General features: G+C 40.5%; 1 protein-coding gene across 1 annotated transcript in view; it reads left to right on the top strand.

The window, feature by feature from the left end:
* Positions 1-18,139, top strand: part of cnn3a (calponin 3, acidic a) — a 102,879-nt gene that overhangs the window by 45,627 nt on the left and 39,113 nt on the right. Inside the window, exon 2 of the mRNA XM_043698852.2 lies at positions 17,429-17,550. Within this exon, the coding sequence (XP_043554787.1) occupies positions 17,429-17,550 (122 nt within the window). The remainder of the gene's footprint in view (positions 1-17,428; positions 17,551-18,139) is intronic.

Genomic DNA, 18,139 nt, shown 5'->3' with positions numbered 1-18,139 from the left:
TAGACCTTACCGGGTGGTCTTTCCCCACTGCACCTTGGCGGCAGCTGCCCCAAGCTTCAGCGCATCCCTCAGTACATAGTCCTGAACCTTAATGTGCCAGTCTGCAACACTCAGTCGGGGTCACCTCTTTCACCTGGAAGACCAACAGGTTTCAGCCACACCAAAGAGCGTCTTTCACTGAGTTGATGATCCTCCAGGTACAGTTGATGATCAACTCAGTGTGTCCCCGGGGAACAGACCGTAGAGCACTGAGTCTGACGTCACAGAACTGCTCAGGACGAACCTTGACAAACACCACTGCATTCCCCTCCAGACTTCCTTTGCATAGGGACATTCCTGAAGGAGGTGTGTGACAGTCTCGTTCCCTCCACAGCCATTTCGAGGGCAGCGTGCGGTGTGGCAGAGTCTGGGCACGCGTAAAGGATCTCACGTACAGATTCCTTCTTGCCACCAGCCAAGCCATGTCTTGGTGCTTGTTGGAAAGTTCTGGTGATGAGACATTCTGCCTGTGACTGCGGCAGCACAGGTTCTGGGAAAAGGCCTGGCCTGTGCCACATATAACAACACTGGGAATACCTCATACCTGATGACCAGGTTTTTACCTGTGATGGAGAGCGACCGTTTCTCCCATTTGCCCAGTTTCTGCCTTACTTTACTGATGCGTTCCTCCCAAGACTTGGCTCACACCCCAGCCCCTCCGAACCAAATACCCAGCACCTTCAGGTAGTCAGTCTTGATGGTGAAGGGGATAGAGGATTGCTCAGCCCAGTTCCCAAAGAGCATGGCTTTGCTCTTGCCTCTGTTTACCTTGGCCACCGAGGCCCGTTTGAACTGATGACAGATGCACGAGTCTGTGCACGGACAGCGGATCCGAGCAGAAAACGGCAACATCGTCCATGTACAGGGAGGCCTTAACCTGTAGGCCCTCGCTGTCAGGCATAGTCACCCCTCTCAGGCTCGCATCCTTCCTGATGGACTCAGCAAATGGCTCTATGCAGCATACAAACAAGGCAAGAGAGAGCGGGCAGCCTCTGTTGATCGAGACTGCACTGACAATGTTGGTGAACAGTGAATTAAAATACTTGTTGTAAACCTCTTATGGCAGAGGATGGGAAAATTGCAAATTAGAATCCTTAACAACATATTTGTTGCAGTCCACATTTGAATCATGCTATCCTCTGAGCAGGTTCAAGGAGAGTGTGATTTTCAGTTAGCAAAAGCCTTGGCTGTTCACAAATAGAAGGCACACCAGGATGTAACACATCCGTTGACTTTTTTCTTTTGGTCCTCCAAGGCATCTGATTTCCCCTCAACATTTTTCTTTGTCTTAAAAAATAATCAAAGTGAAGAGTTTGCTCTTTAGAGAATTCTGAATTTAAGCTTGCTTCAATTTACTGTGCTGCTTCCAATATAGCCCGGAGCTATAAACAGCCTTCTAGTTGAGTGAGAAATTATTGAATAGACAATGTCTATTTCGGGCATGTCGAGCAAACTTTTGTTGTTACCAGCCTTAAACCATTGCTACTCTTTAGTTTCATCAAAACTGTAGCCCAAAACTAATTTGTACTGGAATTCTCTTTTGAATCTGTGTGTGTTGGCCCATGTGTGATTATTGTTGAACTCTGAAAGAATAATGATCCTGTTCTCGGCCATGATTTGCAATTTTTGCTTACCCCCAAGTCAAAATGTAGCATTTTTCCTATGCTTTGTGTGTTGAAAGTTTTTCTTCTCTCTCTTAATTTTATTGGGCTCATTTTGGCTTTTTCCATGCAGAGATGGTGACCAGAACGCCATGCACAGCTTGTTTCTGTGGCCTTGCCATGACATACCATGGATTATTTCTAGTGTAATTTTTTTAACTAGTCCTGCCTGAATGTTCTCTACTTGTTTGAAGAAGAAACAGTCTGCATAAGGACCATTTGTTGTTAACTCATTTGGCAAGGTAATCTAGAGAACCTGTTAGCAATCCAGTGTATGTCGAATAGAACCTTTTACAGCGTGGAAGTAAGCCATTCAACCCATTGAGTCATACCAACCCTGCAAAGAGCTTCCATGTCCCAGGGCAATCTGTGGATTGTGGGAGGAAACCCACGCAAACACTGGGAGAATACGCAAGCTTGACACTCATTTGAGGGTGTAATCAAACTCAGGTTCCTGGTGTTGTGAGGCAGCAGTGCTAATCATTGAGCTACTGTGCTATCCTCACTGATGCTGATACTTAATTGTGTAAGTTTGAGCTGATAGCAACAACATTGACCTATGCATACAGCTCTGAGCTAGAGAAGATATCCCTGTGTGAGGCTGAAATATTGTGACCAATGATCTGTTTGGGTAAATGTCTAGTCATTGTTAAATAAACCAATCTTAAAGTATTGTCTAATTTGTGGAAATACTTTTTTTTCTGCTTCTCCCCATGATTGAAATAGCTGCTAGGTAACACTGAATTCCTTCCAATCCACTTAAAGTTGGATCAAAGAATGTGTACAGTGCAGACAGGGAACAATCGACCCACCAAATCTGCACTGAACCCCCACCTCCCCACACCGGCCAAAAACCATTACCCCCCTCCCCTGCCCTATCCTTGTTATTCCACATTTTCCTAGCTAACCCTATTATCCCGCACAGCCCTGGACACTATAGCATGTTGAATTAATACAAGTGCAGCTTAGATTCCAAATGGAATTCTCTTGTAATTCAGTAGTCTTTATATCTTATGATTGAGTCACAGCGATATTTGACAGAACCTACATTCATCTGCAGGTAGATTTGTCTAAGGTCAGTTTTACTGAAAAGCCAACCTCCACTTAGTCCAGCAAATAGATTATCAATTAAAAACAAAGAATACTACCAGATTAATAATGACCTTAAAATCACCAGCAATGCATACAAATCCATCGTCACTGGTATGATAGATGTGGCCTGATCACTCATTTGTGGGTTCCAGGCCTCCCAGCCTGTCTAATTCTGCCTCCACCTTTGATCTAGCATAAGGCACTAATCTAGCCTTGTACCATTTTGCTCAAGTCTTGTCGTTGATTTTCAATTTTACAGAGATCTTTTTCATGTTTCCAAATTCTCCATTGAAAAAAATTGGAGTGTATCTTTAGAATTTGTGCCAGATCAGTATCAGAATCTGACAAGCAATTTACTTCAACCCAGATGAGTTTGATTTTCTCCATCCATGTTCAACTCAATAAAGCTGGGAAATTCCCTTTACCAGTGTATAAGGACAGATCTTCAGACTGACTGACTGTACAACTGAACATTTGTATTGATACAACCCCTTTAAAGGGACCTGTAATGTGGAAGCAATGTACCTAGTGGTATTATTGCTGGGTTGTTAAGCCAGAGACCCGGTTAATGATCTGGAGATTTGGGTTCAAATCCTGACGCGGCATATGGTGGAATTTGCATTCAATTAAAAATCTGGAATTAAGGAATTAATGATGACTACAAAACCATGCTCGATTATCAGAAAAATACAAATGGGACCAGTAATCATAATTGTTAGTTTTAAAATAGTTGTGGTAAAGGATTGACCTGATCTAAAAGTTAATGTTCTAAATTGGAGTATTGGTAATAGTCAAGAATTTTCAAACGTTGAGAGATTATTGTCAAGAGTGTGGTGCTGGAAAAGCACAGTAGGTCAGGCAGCATTTGAGGAGTAGGAGAATCGATGTTACGGGCATAAGCCCTTCATCAGGAATGAGGGCTGATGGGTTTATGCCTGAAACGTCGATTTCCCTTGCTCCTCGGATGCTGTCTGACCTGCTGTGCTTTTCCTGCACCACACTCTCAACTCTGATCTCCAGCATCTGCAGTCCTCACTGGGAGAGGCTATTCACAGGTAAAGAGATAGTTGGAAAGTGGGAGGCCTAATAAACGAGATAAGGAGGGTTCATAGACCAGAATATTTCAGTTAGGGTGAAGAGCACTGCAGGATGATAGAAATTGAGGTTTTGGTCAAGAAAAAGAAAGAGGTATATGTCAGATATAGACACCTGGGATTGAGTAAATCCCTAGAGCAGTATAATAGCAATAAGAGTATACTTAAAAGGGCAATCAGTAGGAGGGGAAAAGGGGACATGACTTACCTTTGGCAAATAGGGTTAAGGAGAAGTCAGAAATTCTATAAATAAATTAAAGACAAAAGAGTAACTAAGGAGAAAATAGGGACCCTTCAAGATGAACAAAGCTGTTTGTGTGGAACCACAGGAGATGGGTGAAATATGAAACAAGTATTCTGCATCAGTACTACTGTGAAGAGGGATATGGAAGCCAGAAAATGTGGGAAAATAGTAATATTTTGAAAAGTGTCCCTATTACAGAGGAGGTGGTGCTCGACATCTTAAAATGTATGAATGTGGATAAATCTCCAGGACCTGTTCACGTGTACCTTCGAACTTTGTGGGAAGTGAAGGAAGAGATTGCTGAAAGACAGGATTTACATATATTTGGAAAGGCAAGGACTGATTAGGGAGAGTCAACATGGCTTTATGCAGAGGTAAAAACAATGCATGGGAAATCATATCTCATTAACTTGATTGAGGTTTTTTTTGAAGAAGTGATAAGATTGATAGAACAATAGATGTCTGTCTCTATGGACTTCAGCTAAGCATTGGACAAGTTTCCTCATGGTACAGCTGATGGAATCCAGGGGGAGGAGCCAATTAGGTACAAAAATGGCTTGAAGGTAGGAGACAGAGAGTAGTGGAAGGTGGTTTTTCTTCAACTGAAGGTCTGTGAACAGCAGTGTATCACGAGGTTCGGTGCTGGACCCACTGCTTTTCATTATTTATATAAATGATTTGGATGTGAATATAGGAAGTGGTGGTTAGTAAGTTTGTAGATTGTACAAATTGGTCATGTTGTGGGCAGTGAAGAAGATTGCCAAGATACAACAGGACCTTGATCAGATGGGCTAATGGGCTGAGGAATGGCAGATGGAGTTTAATTTAGATAAATGTCAGTTGTTGCATTTTGATGAAGCAAATCAGGACAGGACTTGTACAATTAATGGTACAGCCCTGCAGAGTTGCTGAACAAAGAGACCTCTGAGTGCTGGTGCATAGTTCCTTGAAAGGGGAGTTGCAGGTAGGCAAGATGGTACGGTGAAGAACACATTTGGCATGATTGCTTTCATTGGTTCGTGCATTGTGCATAGATGTTGAGACATGACGTTGCAGCTGTTCAGGACATTGGTTAGCTCAATTCTGAAAAGAGTATGTTGCCAGGATTGGAGGATTTGAGCTATAGGGAGAGGCTGAAGAGACTTTTTTCTTTCCCCCCTGGAATGTTGGAGGCTGAAGGGTAACCTTTATAGAGGTTTATACAATCGTAAGGAGCATGGACAGGGTGATTAGACAAGGTGTTTTTTCCCCAGGTTAAGGAAGTCCAAAACTAGAGAGCATAGGGTTAAGGTGATTAGGGAAAGGTTTAAAAGTGACCTGAGGGATAACTTTATCCACACAGACATTGATGCTTCCTTGAAGAGGAAGTGATGCAAGCAGATACGTTCACAACATTTAAAGGGCATCTGGATGAGCACATGGATAGGAAGAGTGTCAAGGGATATGGGCCAAGTGCTGGCAAATGAGACTCAATCAGTTTAGATATCTGGTCAACATTGACTAATTGGACCAAATGTTCTGTTTTAATGGTGTATAACTGTGACTTCCTGTCTATGACTCTTCTGTATTTTTCTCAATGTTGTTCATGTTTTTTCCTCAAACTCATCCATTTAATATAACCTTTTTGGCACAGTTTCTGCATAGACCATCTTTATACCAGCAATTCAGTGCTCTGTGACCTGTTCTTCCATTCTGGGAGTTTTGAGTTTTCATTGGTGCATGGCTCTGAGCTGCCACTTTGTGAACGTTCATGGTTGAACTTATTTGTTGAGCTTCCTTGGCTGCTAGTCACATTGAGACTGCTGTTTTGCTTCCTTTAAATCTACTTTCTTTCTGTCAGTAATCTCTTCTGAATTGCTTAACATCAGTCTGTCTCTGATAGCATAATTTAAGTTGTCTCTGGATTTGCAAATTCTAATAAATTTCCAAGAACAAGAACTGGGTGATAGATACTGTGATGCTGTTTGCATATGTTGAATCTGATCCTTTTGACAGTCACTAGTGACTTTGGTAAAAAGTTCTTCTGTAGCATTTTGGGTCTGTTAGGTCAGTTGGTTGGATGTCTGCATTGCAATGCAGAGTAACGCCAACATCATGGTCTCAATTCCTGCAATGGCTGAGGTTCCCATGAAGGACTCTCCTCAATGTTTTCACACGTCTGAGGTGTGGTGACGTCCAGGTTAAACCACCACCAGTCGGCTCTGTCTGAGAGAACAGTCCTATGGTTTGATAAGAATATGGCAACTTTACCTTTACTAATTATTTAGAAGTTTTCAAACCCATCTTCTCTGGTTCTACCAGACTCCAAAGATTAATTTTTTTTCCCCCATAATATGTAGGAACACATGGAAAAGGATATTTGCTCCCTTTTGGTTAGCTTGATCAAAATGATGGTCTTCCTGTGTGAGAGTTCCTGCTCAATGTACTTGCCTCATACAATCTTACAGCACCAACATTTCCCTTTTTTATTTATTTGAAATGGGAAAGGTATGAAAGTACAATGCACCACATAAAATTTAGCAGTACTTTGCTTTTTCCAGTTTAAAACAAAGTATTCTTGGGGTTGTCTGCTTCTTTTCTGAGTCTACCTGAACTCAAACATTGCCGTCCAACTAGGGCACCTCGTTGTAGTGCTCCTTCATGGTGAAGCACATGGCAAGTTTTTTCTGCGCTGTTCACTTTTGTTTCCCTCCTTGCTGCCTGTATCTGCTACAAGGTCTTTGTTCAGCAACAAACCCTAGGACTTTACCATTAAGTGTATAAGTACTGTCCTGATTTGCCTTTCCAAAATGCAGCACCTCACATTTATCTGAATTAAGCTCAGTCTGCCACTCCTCAGACCATTGGCCCAACTGATCATGATCCCATTCTACTCTGGAAGTAGCCTTTCCAGCTGTCCACTACAGCTCCAATTTTGTGGAGCAAAATTGGTATCTTTTGATTTTTCTTTGAGTGCACCCAAGATCTGCCCTGAGGATCATAATTCTGCTTTTAATTCAAACCAATAAAATTTACCTTACTCTAAGCAGTTTTTTTGTACTCTGTATTATGGTTTTGAGAAGGACCAAGAGGTTGAAGTATTAAACAGCAGCAGCTTTATTAAGATGATGACATCGGTGATGGGCAAGTTGTTGGAGGGAATCCTGAGGGACAGGGTTTACATATATTTGGATAGGCAAGGACTGATTAGGGATAGTCAGGATGGCTTTGTAGGAAATCACGTCTCACGAACTTGGTAATGAAGAAGATTAATGAGGGCAGAGTGGTGGATGTGATCTATATGGACTTCAGTAAAGCATTTGATAAGGTTCCTCATGGTAGATTGGTTCGCAAGGATACATCACATGGAATACATGGAGAACTAGCCATTAGGATACAGAATTGACTCCAAGGTCAGAGAGAGAGGTGGGGTGTTGGTGGAGCGTTGGGCTTTCAGCCTGGAGGCTTGTGACCAGTGGTGCGCCACAAGGATTGGTGGTGGTTCCATTGGTTTTCATCATTTATATAAACGATCTGGATGTGAACATAGGTATAGTTAGTAAGTTTGTAGACAACACCAAAATTGGACCTGTAGTGGACAGTGTAAAAGGTTACCTCCAGAGTACAACGGGATCTTGGTCAGCTGGGCCAATGGTCTGAGGAGTGGTAGGTGGAGTTTAATTCGGATAAGTGTGAGGTGGAAAGGCAAATCAGGACAGTGCTTATACACTTAATGGTAAAGTCCTAGGGTGTGTTGCTGAACAAAGACCTTGGAATGCAGGTTCGTAGTTTCTTGAAAGTGGAGTCTCTGGTAGATAGGATAGTAAAGAAGGTGTTCTGTATGTTTACCTTTATAGTTCAAAGCATTGAGCATAGGAGTTGGGAGGTCATGTTGTGGCTGTCCAGGACATTCGTTAAGCCACTTTTGGAATGTTATGTGCAGTTATGGTCCCCCTCCTATTGGAACGATGCTGTGAAACTTGAAAGGGTTCAGAAAAGATTTGCAAGGATGTTGTCAGAGCTGGAGCCTTTGAGCTATAGGGAGAGGCTGAATAGACGGGGGCTGTTTTGCCTAGTGTGTTGGAGGCTGAAGGGTGACCTTATCGAGGTTGATAAAATCATGAGAGCCATGGATAGGGTAAATAGACAATATCTTTTCCCTCTGGTGGGGAGGACTCCAGAACTAAAGGTTTTGGGTGAGAGGGGAAAGATTTAAAAGGGACTTAAGGGGCAACTTTTAGTGGGTGGTGCACGTGTGGAATGAGCTGCCAGAGACCGTCGTGAAGGCGGGTACAATTACAAAACTTAAGAGACATCCGGATGGGCTTATGAATATGAATGGTTTACAGGAATATGGGCCAAATGTTGGCAAATGGGACTAGATTAATTTAGGACGAGTTGGATTGAAGGGTCTGTTTGCGTGCTGTGATCTCTATGACTCAATGTTCATTCTGCAAGCAGCAAGGCAAGATTAAGCTGTTTCTTCCTAAATGGCTGATGATGACCTCATAATATCATGTGATTAGTCTAAAAGGCAAATACACAACACTTTTGCTCCAGGTTATTGAATTCAAAATGTTTCTATGTTCAAAATTCCAAAACTACCTATGAATTCTGTTTCTCCTCATAATTTTTCTTGCAAATTATACCACTGGACCAGTTTCCAAGGTGAAGTATTCTTAATTGTGAATACACTTTAATATTTCCAATTGCTGATAGTTATGGACACAGTTGAACCAAATCAGCCTTTCCGGCTTTGTGTTCACAACACAGTAAAATTAAAACCTTCAAAAACTCAAAATTAAGCCCCATGGTTCCTAACCAAATTTTTGAATAAGCAGTTTCCGATTCTGAGAGAATCAATACTGGACACCAATTTGTATCTTAAACGAAAGACTGAGCAAATTATTAACAATGCAATATTTTCAGTAGAGCAAAATTAAACAAAGTATTCTAAAAACTCAAACCTTTATTTTCAGGCCTATTAATACAAAAGATAAACAAACAAAGAGTTAAGGGGTAAACAAACAAAAATAACAAAACTGCTCAGTTTGAAAGGTACTTAAGTGTGATGCATTGTTCCACAGGCACAAATGATAGTTTCTTGGTTGACTTGCTGAAGATCTCTGTCATAATCACAATTCACTTTACAATTCATTCTAATAAAGGCAGTAATACATATGACTTTGTTAAAAAGCACAACACCAGGTTATGGTCCAACAGGTTTATTTAGAAGCACCATCTTTCGGAGTGCTGCTTCTTCTTCAGGTAGCTGTGGAGCAACACCATATGCCACTGAATTTATAGCAAAAGATTACAAAGTCATACAACTGAAATTTTATATATTCAACATACCTAGATTGTTATTAAGCCTTTCATCTTTTAGAATAAAGTTAAAAGTCACACAATGCCATGTTACAGTCCAACAGGTTTATTTGGAAGCACTCGCTTTCGGAGTGCTGCTTCTTCATCAACTGGTTGTTCTTTTAGAATAGTGCTTCCAAATAAACCTGTCGAGCTATAACCTGGTGTTGTGAGTTTTAACTTTGTCCACCCCAGTCCAACACCAGCTCCTCCACATCACATGTAACTTAAGAGTAGAAAACTAAGTTTCTATGAGTCTAGGGATCTTAGGCAGGGACCTTTCAATGGAGCTTTTAGGCAGGGAGCTTTTGATGCTGTGGCATCAGCAGCCAGAGTCCTTTTTCATTAAGACTGTAGTCCAAACTCAATTCAAGCTCTGACCAATTCCTGATAGACTGACCATCTCCACAAAGTCCCAATTATCATTCAACATCTGCCATCTGCTTGTGCAAGATCTTTTCCAGACTACAATTTTCAGGTTTCTGACCTCCATAATAGCCAATTTCTGCTCTCTGTTTATTTGTAATACTCTTTCCTGGTGACAGAAAATGCGGAATCTTTTGACCAGGGTGTCTCTTGTGGTGCAGTGGTCCAGTCCTTAGGACACTGGATTCAAGTCCCATTGGCTCCAGGCATGCATAAAAACACTTCTGAACGGGTTGATTAGGAAAAAATCTAAAAGCAGTTTTACTGGTTAGCATGGACAAGTTGGACTGAAAGGTCTATTTCCGTTCTGTTCATCTTTGATTCTATGAACGAACCTGTAATTAATTTCCATGCTTGATCTGACGAATAAACAAAAGCTTGTTTGGCCTGTTTGTTTTTGTTTTAACACAAGCTGTTACTCACAGTCCAAAAATTATATTTAACTCACAGTTCACACTCCAAGTTCACCGCTCCAAACAAAAATTGTTAATAGAATTTTAAAAATGACAAATCATAGAAATCTCTAATAACTCCTTCGACTTCATGGGAGCTTGAATTTTTTTGTGTCTATGTGTGCATGTGTTCAATTTTTTAAAAAATGTACGAAAACAAGTCTTGAGTTCACCTATTTTTCAGAACATATAAAATAATTTGAGCTGTGATTTCTTTATGATAATTAATGGTGAACTTGAATGGAAAACAGAACTTGTTTCTTTTCTGACATTTTGTTAAACATAGAAATGTAGTGATCTATATATCTTTACCAGCTGGTGCAAATGTGGAGTCTAGTTATTATTCCAATTAGTTCTGTTTCCAGACTGTTCTAATACTCTTGTGGAAAGGAGAACTATGACTTTAGCAAATTACGTTGTATCAGTCCAACAAACCTAGTCTTATCACTTTAACTGGCTATGTTTATGTTGAGTATTTTATCAGTTTATGTGGAACGATTTGAATTTTGTTTTAAAAATGACTTAGCAGTTGTTTTCAAGTGGTGGTAAGAGGAGTTAAGAGAACTTTTAAGGTTTTGTGGCCATTAGCTTACAGCAAAAGGGAGGTTTAAAAATTGAAGCAGGGAATAGTTACATAGCCTTAAGCTTTAGATTTTGTATTTTTTTTAAAGCTGTTCATATGATGTGTGCTAGCATTTATTGTCCATCTGGAATTCCCCTTGCGCAGGTGGTAGTGTGCTACCATCTTGAACTGCTGTGGTGGAGGGACACTCTCAGTGCTGTTACAAAGGGAAGAACTTCCAAGGTTTTGAACCCAGCAGCAATGAAGTAATGCTGATTTTTAGCTTCGAGTCAGGATAATGTATGGTTTGATGGGGAGCTTGTATGTGTTCCCATGTATCTGCTGCTGCCAAAGCTCTTGTATCATATCATGGAGGTCTATGCATGAAAATTCTGTGCCTGTGTGCTTTCTTCCATTTCACCTGAGGAAGGAGCAGTGCTCTGAAAGCTTGTGATTTCAAATAAACCTGTTGGATAATAACCTGGTATCATGTGACTTCTAACTTGAATCATATCAGTACTGTGAAAGGGGGCAAAATTAAATAATGAAGGCAATAAATTCACAGTTTTGAGTAGATGATGACAGGTTGAAAATTCATTCCAATATAAAATTGTCTAGGGGATGCTGGAGGGCACGATTAAAACTGAAGGGAACATGTCAGGATCTCTGATTTGCTGTCGCAATCATAAGATACACATAGGTGATGTAGGAGATATGTTAATTGAATGAAGTTGTTTTCATGTTTCCACTCCAATTCTTAGATGACAAAGCTGGTAAAATTACCTCTGCACAGAGAAACAGTAATACAGTGGTGGAGCCTGATTAGAGTTAAATTGGAAGAGGAAACGAAGTATTCAGTATAAGTCCAAGTTTTAGACTATTTTGGAAAATTAGACATTACCATCCGTGATAACACCAAACAGTGTAAATGGATTTCTTGCTGTTAGGAAAGCATATTGAATCTCTTCCAAAATTTCTTTGATTTACAGGTAGCAAAATAAAGATTGGAAATTGCATGTTGTAGACTAAAATATGGTGTTACATTAAAGCAATGGCACTTTTAGCGTAATGGATAATTTGACTTTACAGAAACACAAAAATGTTTCTGGGCCAGAGATTGTTCTAAAGTTATGTCTTGATATGTTCTTTAAAAGCCAAACCAACTACATCCTGCAATACAAGGTGCAATATTTTCAGTTGCCTCTTAGTAACATTAATGGAAGGTTTTCACTACTTGACTGACTTCTAAAGATTGGTAGCTAGTTTTGAAAGAAACAACAGAACTGGTCTTGGTATAGATTGAATCATTGCAGGTGTATACCGCCTAGCTTCACCATGATTTGAGATCAGTAAATGTGTTTTTATACAAAACTTGTCTGTCCAAACAGGTTATGACATAGCTCCAAGGCAGGTGGAACTTGTGGCTCCCAGGTAGGAGTGCTACTGGTGCATCACAAGAACTCCTTAGTATTTCTTTAAATGAACTCAAGTTGTCACCCCCGCCCGCCCGCCGGCAGAAGCAAAACGCTCAGAGACACAGTTTTGTTTTACCTCTATCTTGATCCCGGGCCCTGAAGGGAGAAAGAACAATCACCCATATGTACAGGGACACGACTTCATGGTCTTCTCTGGAATAGCAGTTTCTTAATGAATTATATAGTCATTTTATATGGAGGAGCATCCATATAAGACAACATGCATATTAATTGGGTGACCATTACAATCAGCAAGTGATAATAGCAAAGATTAAGCCATCTGCTTTATACAGTGAATGTTCTTGACCTTAACTGGCTTCACATAATGAATACTTTTCACCTTGTCAAACTGTCCTTACATACTGAATGCTTCCAATGTTGTTCAATGGCTCTACGTAATTAATGCTTTTCCACCTTGTTAACCCATTACCCTTGCCTCCAGTACCCCATTGTTAACTGCAAGTTCTTATCTGATCTGAGTCATGTTCAGTTGAACCTCTTCTTTCTCAAAACTCAGAACTTAACTCTTTCTCTGCCTGGTTATACCCATACACATTTTCAAAGTGACTATCCAATCATTGCCCTCCACCTCAAAATACTTAATCTCAACTTTTTTTATTCTCCTATGGGATGTGGATGTCGCTAATGAGGACAGCATTTATTGTTTATCCCAATTACCCGTTGCAATTGATACAGTTAACAATGGGAACTTCCAAGACAGTGGGAATGAATCAGTTTGCCTCTAGCTGTTTATGTGATATTCCAGTTAGTTCCCAGGGTGAGAATGGTGACTGCTGACAGCTTATGGGTAGCACAGTGACTCAGTGGTTAGCACTGTTGCCTCACCGTACCTGGGTACGATTCCGGCCTCAGGTGACTCTGTGTGGAGGTTACACATTCTCCCCCGTCCACGTGGGTTTCTTCTGGGTGCTCTGGTTTCCACCCACAATCCAGAGATATGCAGGTCATGTGAATTGGCCGTGCTAAATTGCTCATAGTGTTCAGGGATGTTTAGGCTAGTTGCATAAGTCAGGGGTAAATGTAGAATAATAGGATAGGGGACTGGGTCTGGGTGGGTTACTCTTCAGAGGGTTGGTGTGGACTTGTTGGGCCACTTGAAAGGGTTCAGAAAAGGTTTACAAGGATGTTGCCAGGGTTGGAGGATTTGAGCTGTAGGGAGAGGCTGAACAGCCTGGGGCTGTTTTCCCTCGAGCGTTGGAGGCTGAGGGGAAACCTTTATAGAGGTTTACAAAATTATGAGGGGCATGGTTAGGGTAAATAGACAAAGTCTTTTCCTTGGGGTCAGGGAGTCTAGAACTAGAGGGCATAGGTTTAGGGTGAGAGGGGAAAGATATAAAAGAGACCTAAGGGGCAACTTTTTCATGCAGAGGGTGGTACGGGTATGAAATGAGCTGCCAGAGGAAGTGGTGGAGGCTGGTACAATTGCAACATTTAAGAGGCATTTGGATGGGTATATGAATAGGAAGGGTTTGGAGGGATATGGACTGGGTGCTGGCAGGTGGGACTAGATTGGATTGGGATATCTGGTCGGCATGGATGGGTTGGACCGAAGGGTTTGTTTCCATGCTGTACATCTGTATGACTCTGACTGTGTGACACTAACATTACACTTAGAAAATCCAGCCATTGAAATTCTCACCAGCAGTTTCATTGTTAATATAGCTTTTTTCATTTTTTAAGGGATTGATCCATGTTAAAATATTGAGATATGAAGAAAATACATGAATGTATAAGAATTATACTGTCTGGCAACCTCTTTGAAATTATGAATATTGGCACATTCTGTTCCAAACAGCATTTGTCTAGTTTGGAAGTCAGCTGGTTAATCTTGTTCAACAGACACCTTTTGTGAAAAATCTGTATAATATTGACTTGCAATATATGTGTCTGTAGTGACAGCTTAAGTGAATGCTGAGGAACGTATCACCTGCAATCAGCTAAAGTTTCCTTTTGCCTAGCCAAACACAGGTTTTCGGCTTTGCAATAAATATGTAAAAATGGAAATGAGACTGGGAATGTTCTTGTACAATCCCTGAAGAAGGGCTTTTGCCCAAAATGTCGACTCTCCTGCTCCTCGGATACTGCCTGCCTGACCTGTGCTTTTCCAGCACCACACACTCGACGCTGATCTCCAGCATCTGCAGTCCTCACTTTCTCCTTTGGAATGTTCTACAAAGGCTAACTGAGGAAGTGAATGTGTATTTCTTTATAAATGTTTGTAAATGCTTGTTAGAAAACAATGCATCATTTCCTAATGTGCTGTTGATCAGTTAGCAGATGAAATCTGATCTCTTTGGATGAGATCCTTTGACCTCTTGATTTGAGATATATTGTTGACAAAGCTTTTCAAGTGCCTCTGTACAAGTGACAATAAATTCAATTCAATTCAATTTTATTTTGATTCGGCCCATGCAGCTGACGGACTTGCTGCTTGTTGCTGCAAAGCAATGGTGAAATAATACTTTTTATGACATGTAGGGTTATTCTTGTGAACTGTTTTGTAACAGTCATTGGATGGTTCGGTTGTAAAGCTGTAGGAAAATGAAGATGGAGAGCAGTAAATTAGCTAACTGGGTAAAAATTAACAATCAAAACCTTTTCATACTTTTGTTGAACTGTCAGTCTTTGCAGAAGGGAAATTGTTCTCAGTTTTTGTATTGAATGTTTAGTAAGTAACCATATCCTACTTACCCAGCCTGATCATATTAATATTAAGTTAAAAATCACAAAGTTGCATTCTCGGGTTAGCTGTTAACAATGGTGATAGCTAGACAATATGTTGAAGGTGTTAGCCCCCTGTGTTCTCTGTCTATGACCTGATGTTTAGATTGATTCCAATCTAAAAAGTGAGATAAGAGTTTTACATAAATTCATGCAGTTTTTGAGCTCAGAGTTCTACATGAATGTATGTGGTTTTTGAGCAAAGTGCAATGTAACTCTGAAAGTACCAAAAAACTTCACCCCACAAAATATGTGTGTGCATGTGGGTCTTTGTCTGTCTGTGTGTGTGTCTGTCTGGGGTGGGGGTTGTGAGTGTGAGAATGTGTGTGTGTGTGTGTGTGTGTGTGTGTAGTGAGTGCAGAGTGTCTTAAGTCTGTGAGGGGGTGCTTGTGTGGGAGTCTGTGTGTCTATAAGGCTGATAGCTAAGTTCGGCACCCATAGGGAGGGCCTCAACCGGGACCTTGGGTTCATGTCACATTACAGGTGATCACCATTGCACTACATACACACACACACAGATATTCCTACACACACACACTCTCACATACACACGGACACAGATACACACAGACGCGCACACAGACACCCACATACACCCTTATAGACACACACCTGATGAAGGAGCGTCGCTCCGAAAGCTAGTGTGCTTCCAATTAAATCTGTTGGACTATAACCTGGTGTTGTGTGATTTTTAACTTTTTTAAAAAAAGGGTTTTGTGATTTACACATGAAAGAAGTGAAACTATCACTGTATTCTAACAGATGAAAGGCTTAACAGACAATCAATTCTTCAATGTATAATTTCAGTTACGTCACACTGCAAATTTTTGCTATAAATTCTGTGTTATGATCGAGCCCTCCACAATCACCTGATGAAGGAGTGTCGCTCCGAAAGATAGTGTGCTTCCAATTAAACCTGTTGAACTATAACCTGTGTGATTTTTAACTTTGTACACCCCAGTCCAACACTGGCATCTCCGAATCATATTAGTATTGATTGACTTGAATTAACTTTATTGTCACATGCATTTGAATGAGTGCAGTGAAAAGTTTGTGATGTCGCCGTTTATGGAGCTCTGGCTGGAACATCTGACTCTGCTACCATTTTGAAATTTTGGGCCACGTGAAATCAGCTGTTCCCTTGATGATCTTCAATATTTCAGTACAGTACCAATATTATGGAAATGAAATATGCAGTATTTGGAATAATTAAACCATTTTCGTTACTGATTTCTATTTTTTCATTCTTATGACTTGATTACTACTTGTAACCAGGTCGCTCACTTATCGTTTGGAATGCTCATGTTATTCTAAATCCTGAAATTCCACAATCCAGAAATGAGTTGACCCAAGCCTTGCCCTGGATTTACTTTGAAGAGTTAAGGTGAAACTGCCATTCTGAGTCGCTATTGTCCAACAGTCAGTTCCAGGATTTTATTTATTCAGTATCACTAGTTCAATGATTTAGTTCCGAGTCTGGAGGCAAAATTGCAGGTGGTAGTATTCTTAAGCATCTATTGCTCTTGTACTCCATGTGACAGGGGTTGCAGGCTTAGATGGTGCGGTCAAAGAGCATGTTGTATCTTGTACCATTGTGTACATAATGGAGTGTTTCGATCAATTTTGATCTTGTGCCATCTCCTCCTCAGAGTAGGAAGATAGCTGAAATTCTCAATATTAATTAAAGCCTAGCCATGAACTTGAACTTGTAAAAGGAAACTGTCTACTGTTATTCATTCATTACATCAACTTGTAGCTAAGGTTCTTCACGCAAAACCTAATCTAACTTAAGACTTTGGATTCTTTGAGACATTCCTTCCGAAATCTAAACAAAATATGTTGAATTAAAAGGCTTTATGAACAAAATCTGTCAGTTTTCATTAAATTAACTGGAATAGCATTTTGAGAGGGGGGGGGGGGGTCCCTCATTTAATCTTTTCAGCTTGTGCAAGTCAGCCATGGCCATCTTTTTCCATGAGGTAAAGTATGATTAGCAATAATCATGCCAATAATTAGCATGATTGCAATTCTGTATAGAAAACCTGAGTAGGCTTGGAGCACTGTACAAATCTCAAAATCAGGTCGCGATATTTATTATTCTCGAATGTACATTTGATTTTTGTGGTAATGTGACTTTCATGTAGAGTTCTGAAGAAGGTTCATGGGACTCCACGTTAATTCTGTTTTCCCTTAACACAAGCTGCCTGACCAGTTGAGTTTCTCTAGCAATTTCTGTTTCTGTTTGATTTCCAGCATCCGCAGTTCTTTGTTCTTATCATAGATTTTTTTTCCTCTTAGATTCTTCAGAAATATGACCCTCAGAAAGAGGAAGAATTGAGAGTCTGGATTGAAGAAGTTACAGGCAGACGTTTGGGTGAGAACTTCCAACTTAGCCTCAAGGATGGTGTAATACTTTGCATGTGAGTAGCTGACTGCTTTACTAAGTCTTGTTCTCATTGGTGTGGATTATGCTGTTGTGAATGTTGCACTTAGCTCTGGTGCAATTTCCCTTGGGCTCACCTCAGAAGTATTAATGTTTCTAGTTCTGACTTAAATTTGCACTAATCATACGTAACACAACAAATACAGTTGCTGGAAACCATGAGTTCTGATGAAAGGTTGTTGACCTGAAACATTCACTCCTGGTTTTAGTCTCTCCACAAATGTCCGAGTCTGTTGAGTATTTCCAGCTTTCTTTGTTGTATGATTTCTTATTTTCTGCTCGATTGATGAAAAGCATGAGAGAACTAGCAATTTTCAGGCAACTTGTATAAGCTCAAGATGTCTTAAAGGGCTTTGGAGCAGATTCAAGTAGTTTGTCTGACCACTGTTCTCGGAAATAAAGCCTTAGTTTACATAATAAGTTCCTGTATTTACATATCAATCCTCCTTGTTTACCATTCTGTGAATTCAAAAAAGCTCTCTCTGATGGCACAGTAAAGTGTACTTAGTTGGACTGGTAAACACTGGCAGTAATGTTATGTGGATGGCCAGAGAAGGTAGAATTTC

Source organism: Chiloscyllium plagiosum, unplaced genomic scaffold (genome assembly GCF_037043375.1).
Source record: "Chiloscyllium plagiosum isolate Xiang-an unplaced genomic scaffold, Cpla_swu_hap1 HiC_scaffold_9, whole genome shotgun sequence".
In the NCBI taxonomy this organism is placed as follows: domain Eukaryota; kingdom Metazoa; phylum Chordata; class Chondrichthyes; order Orectolobiformes; family Hemiscylliidae; genus Chiloscyllium; species Chiloscyllium plagiosum.
Note: the sequence above shows the minus strand (reverse complement) of the source record. Positions and strands in the feature narration are given on the sequence as shown.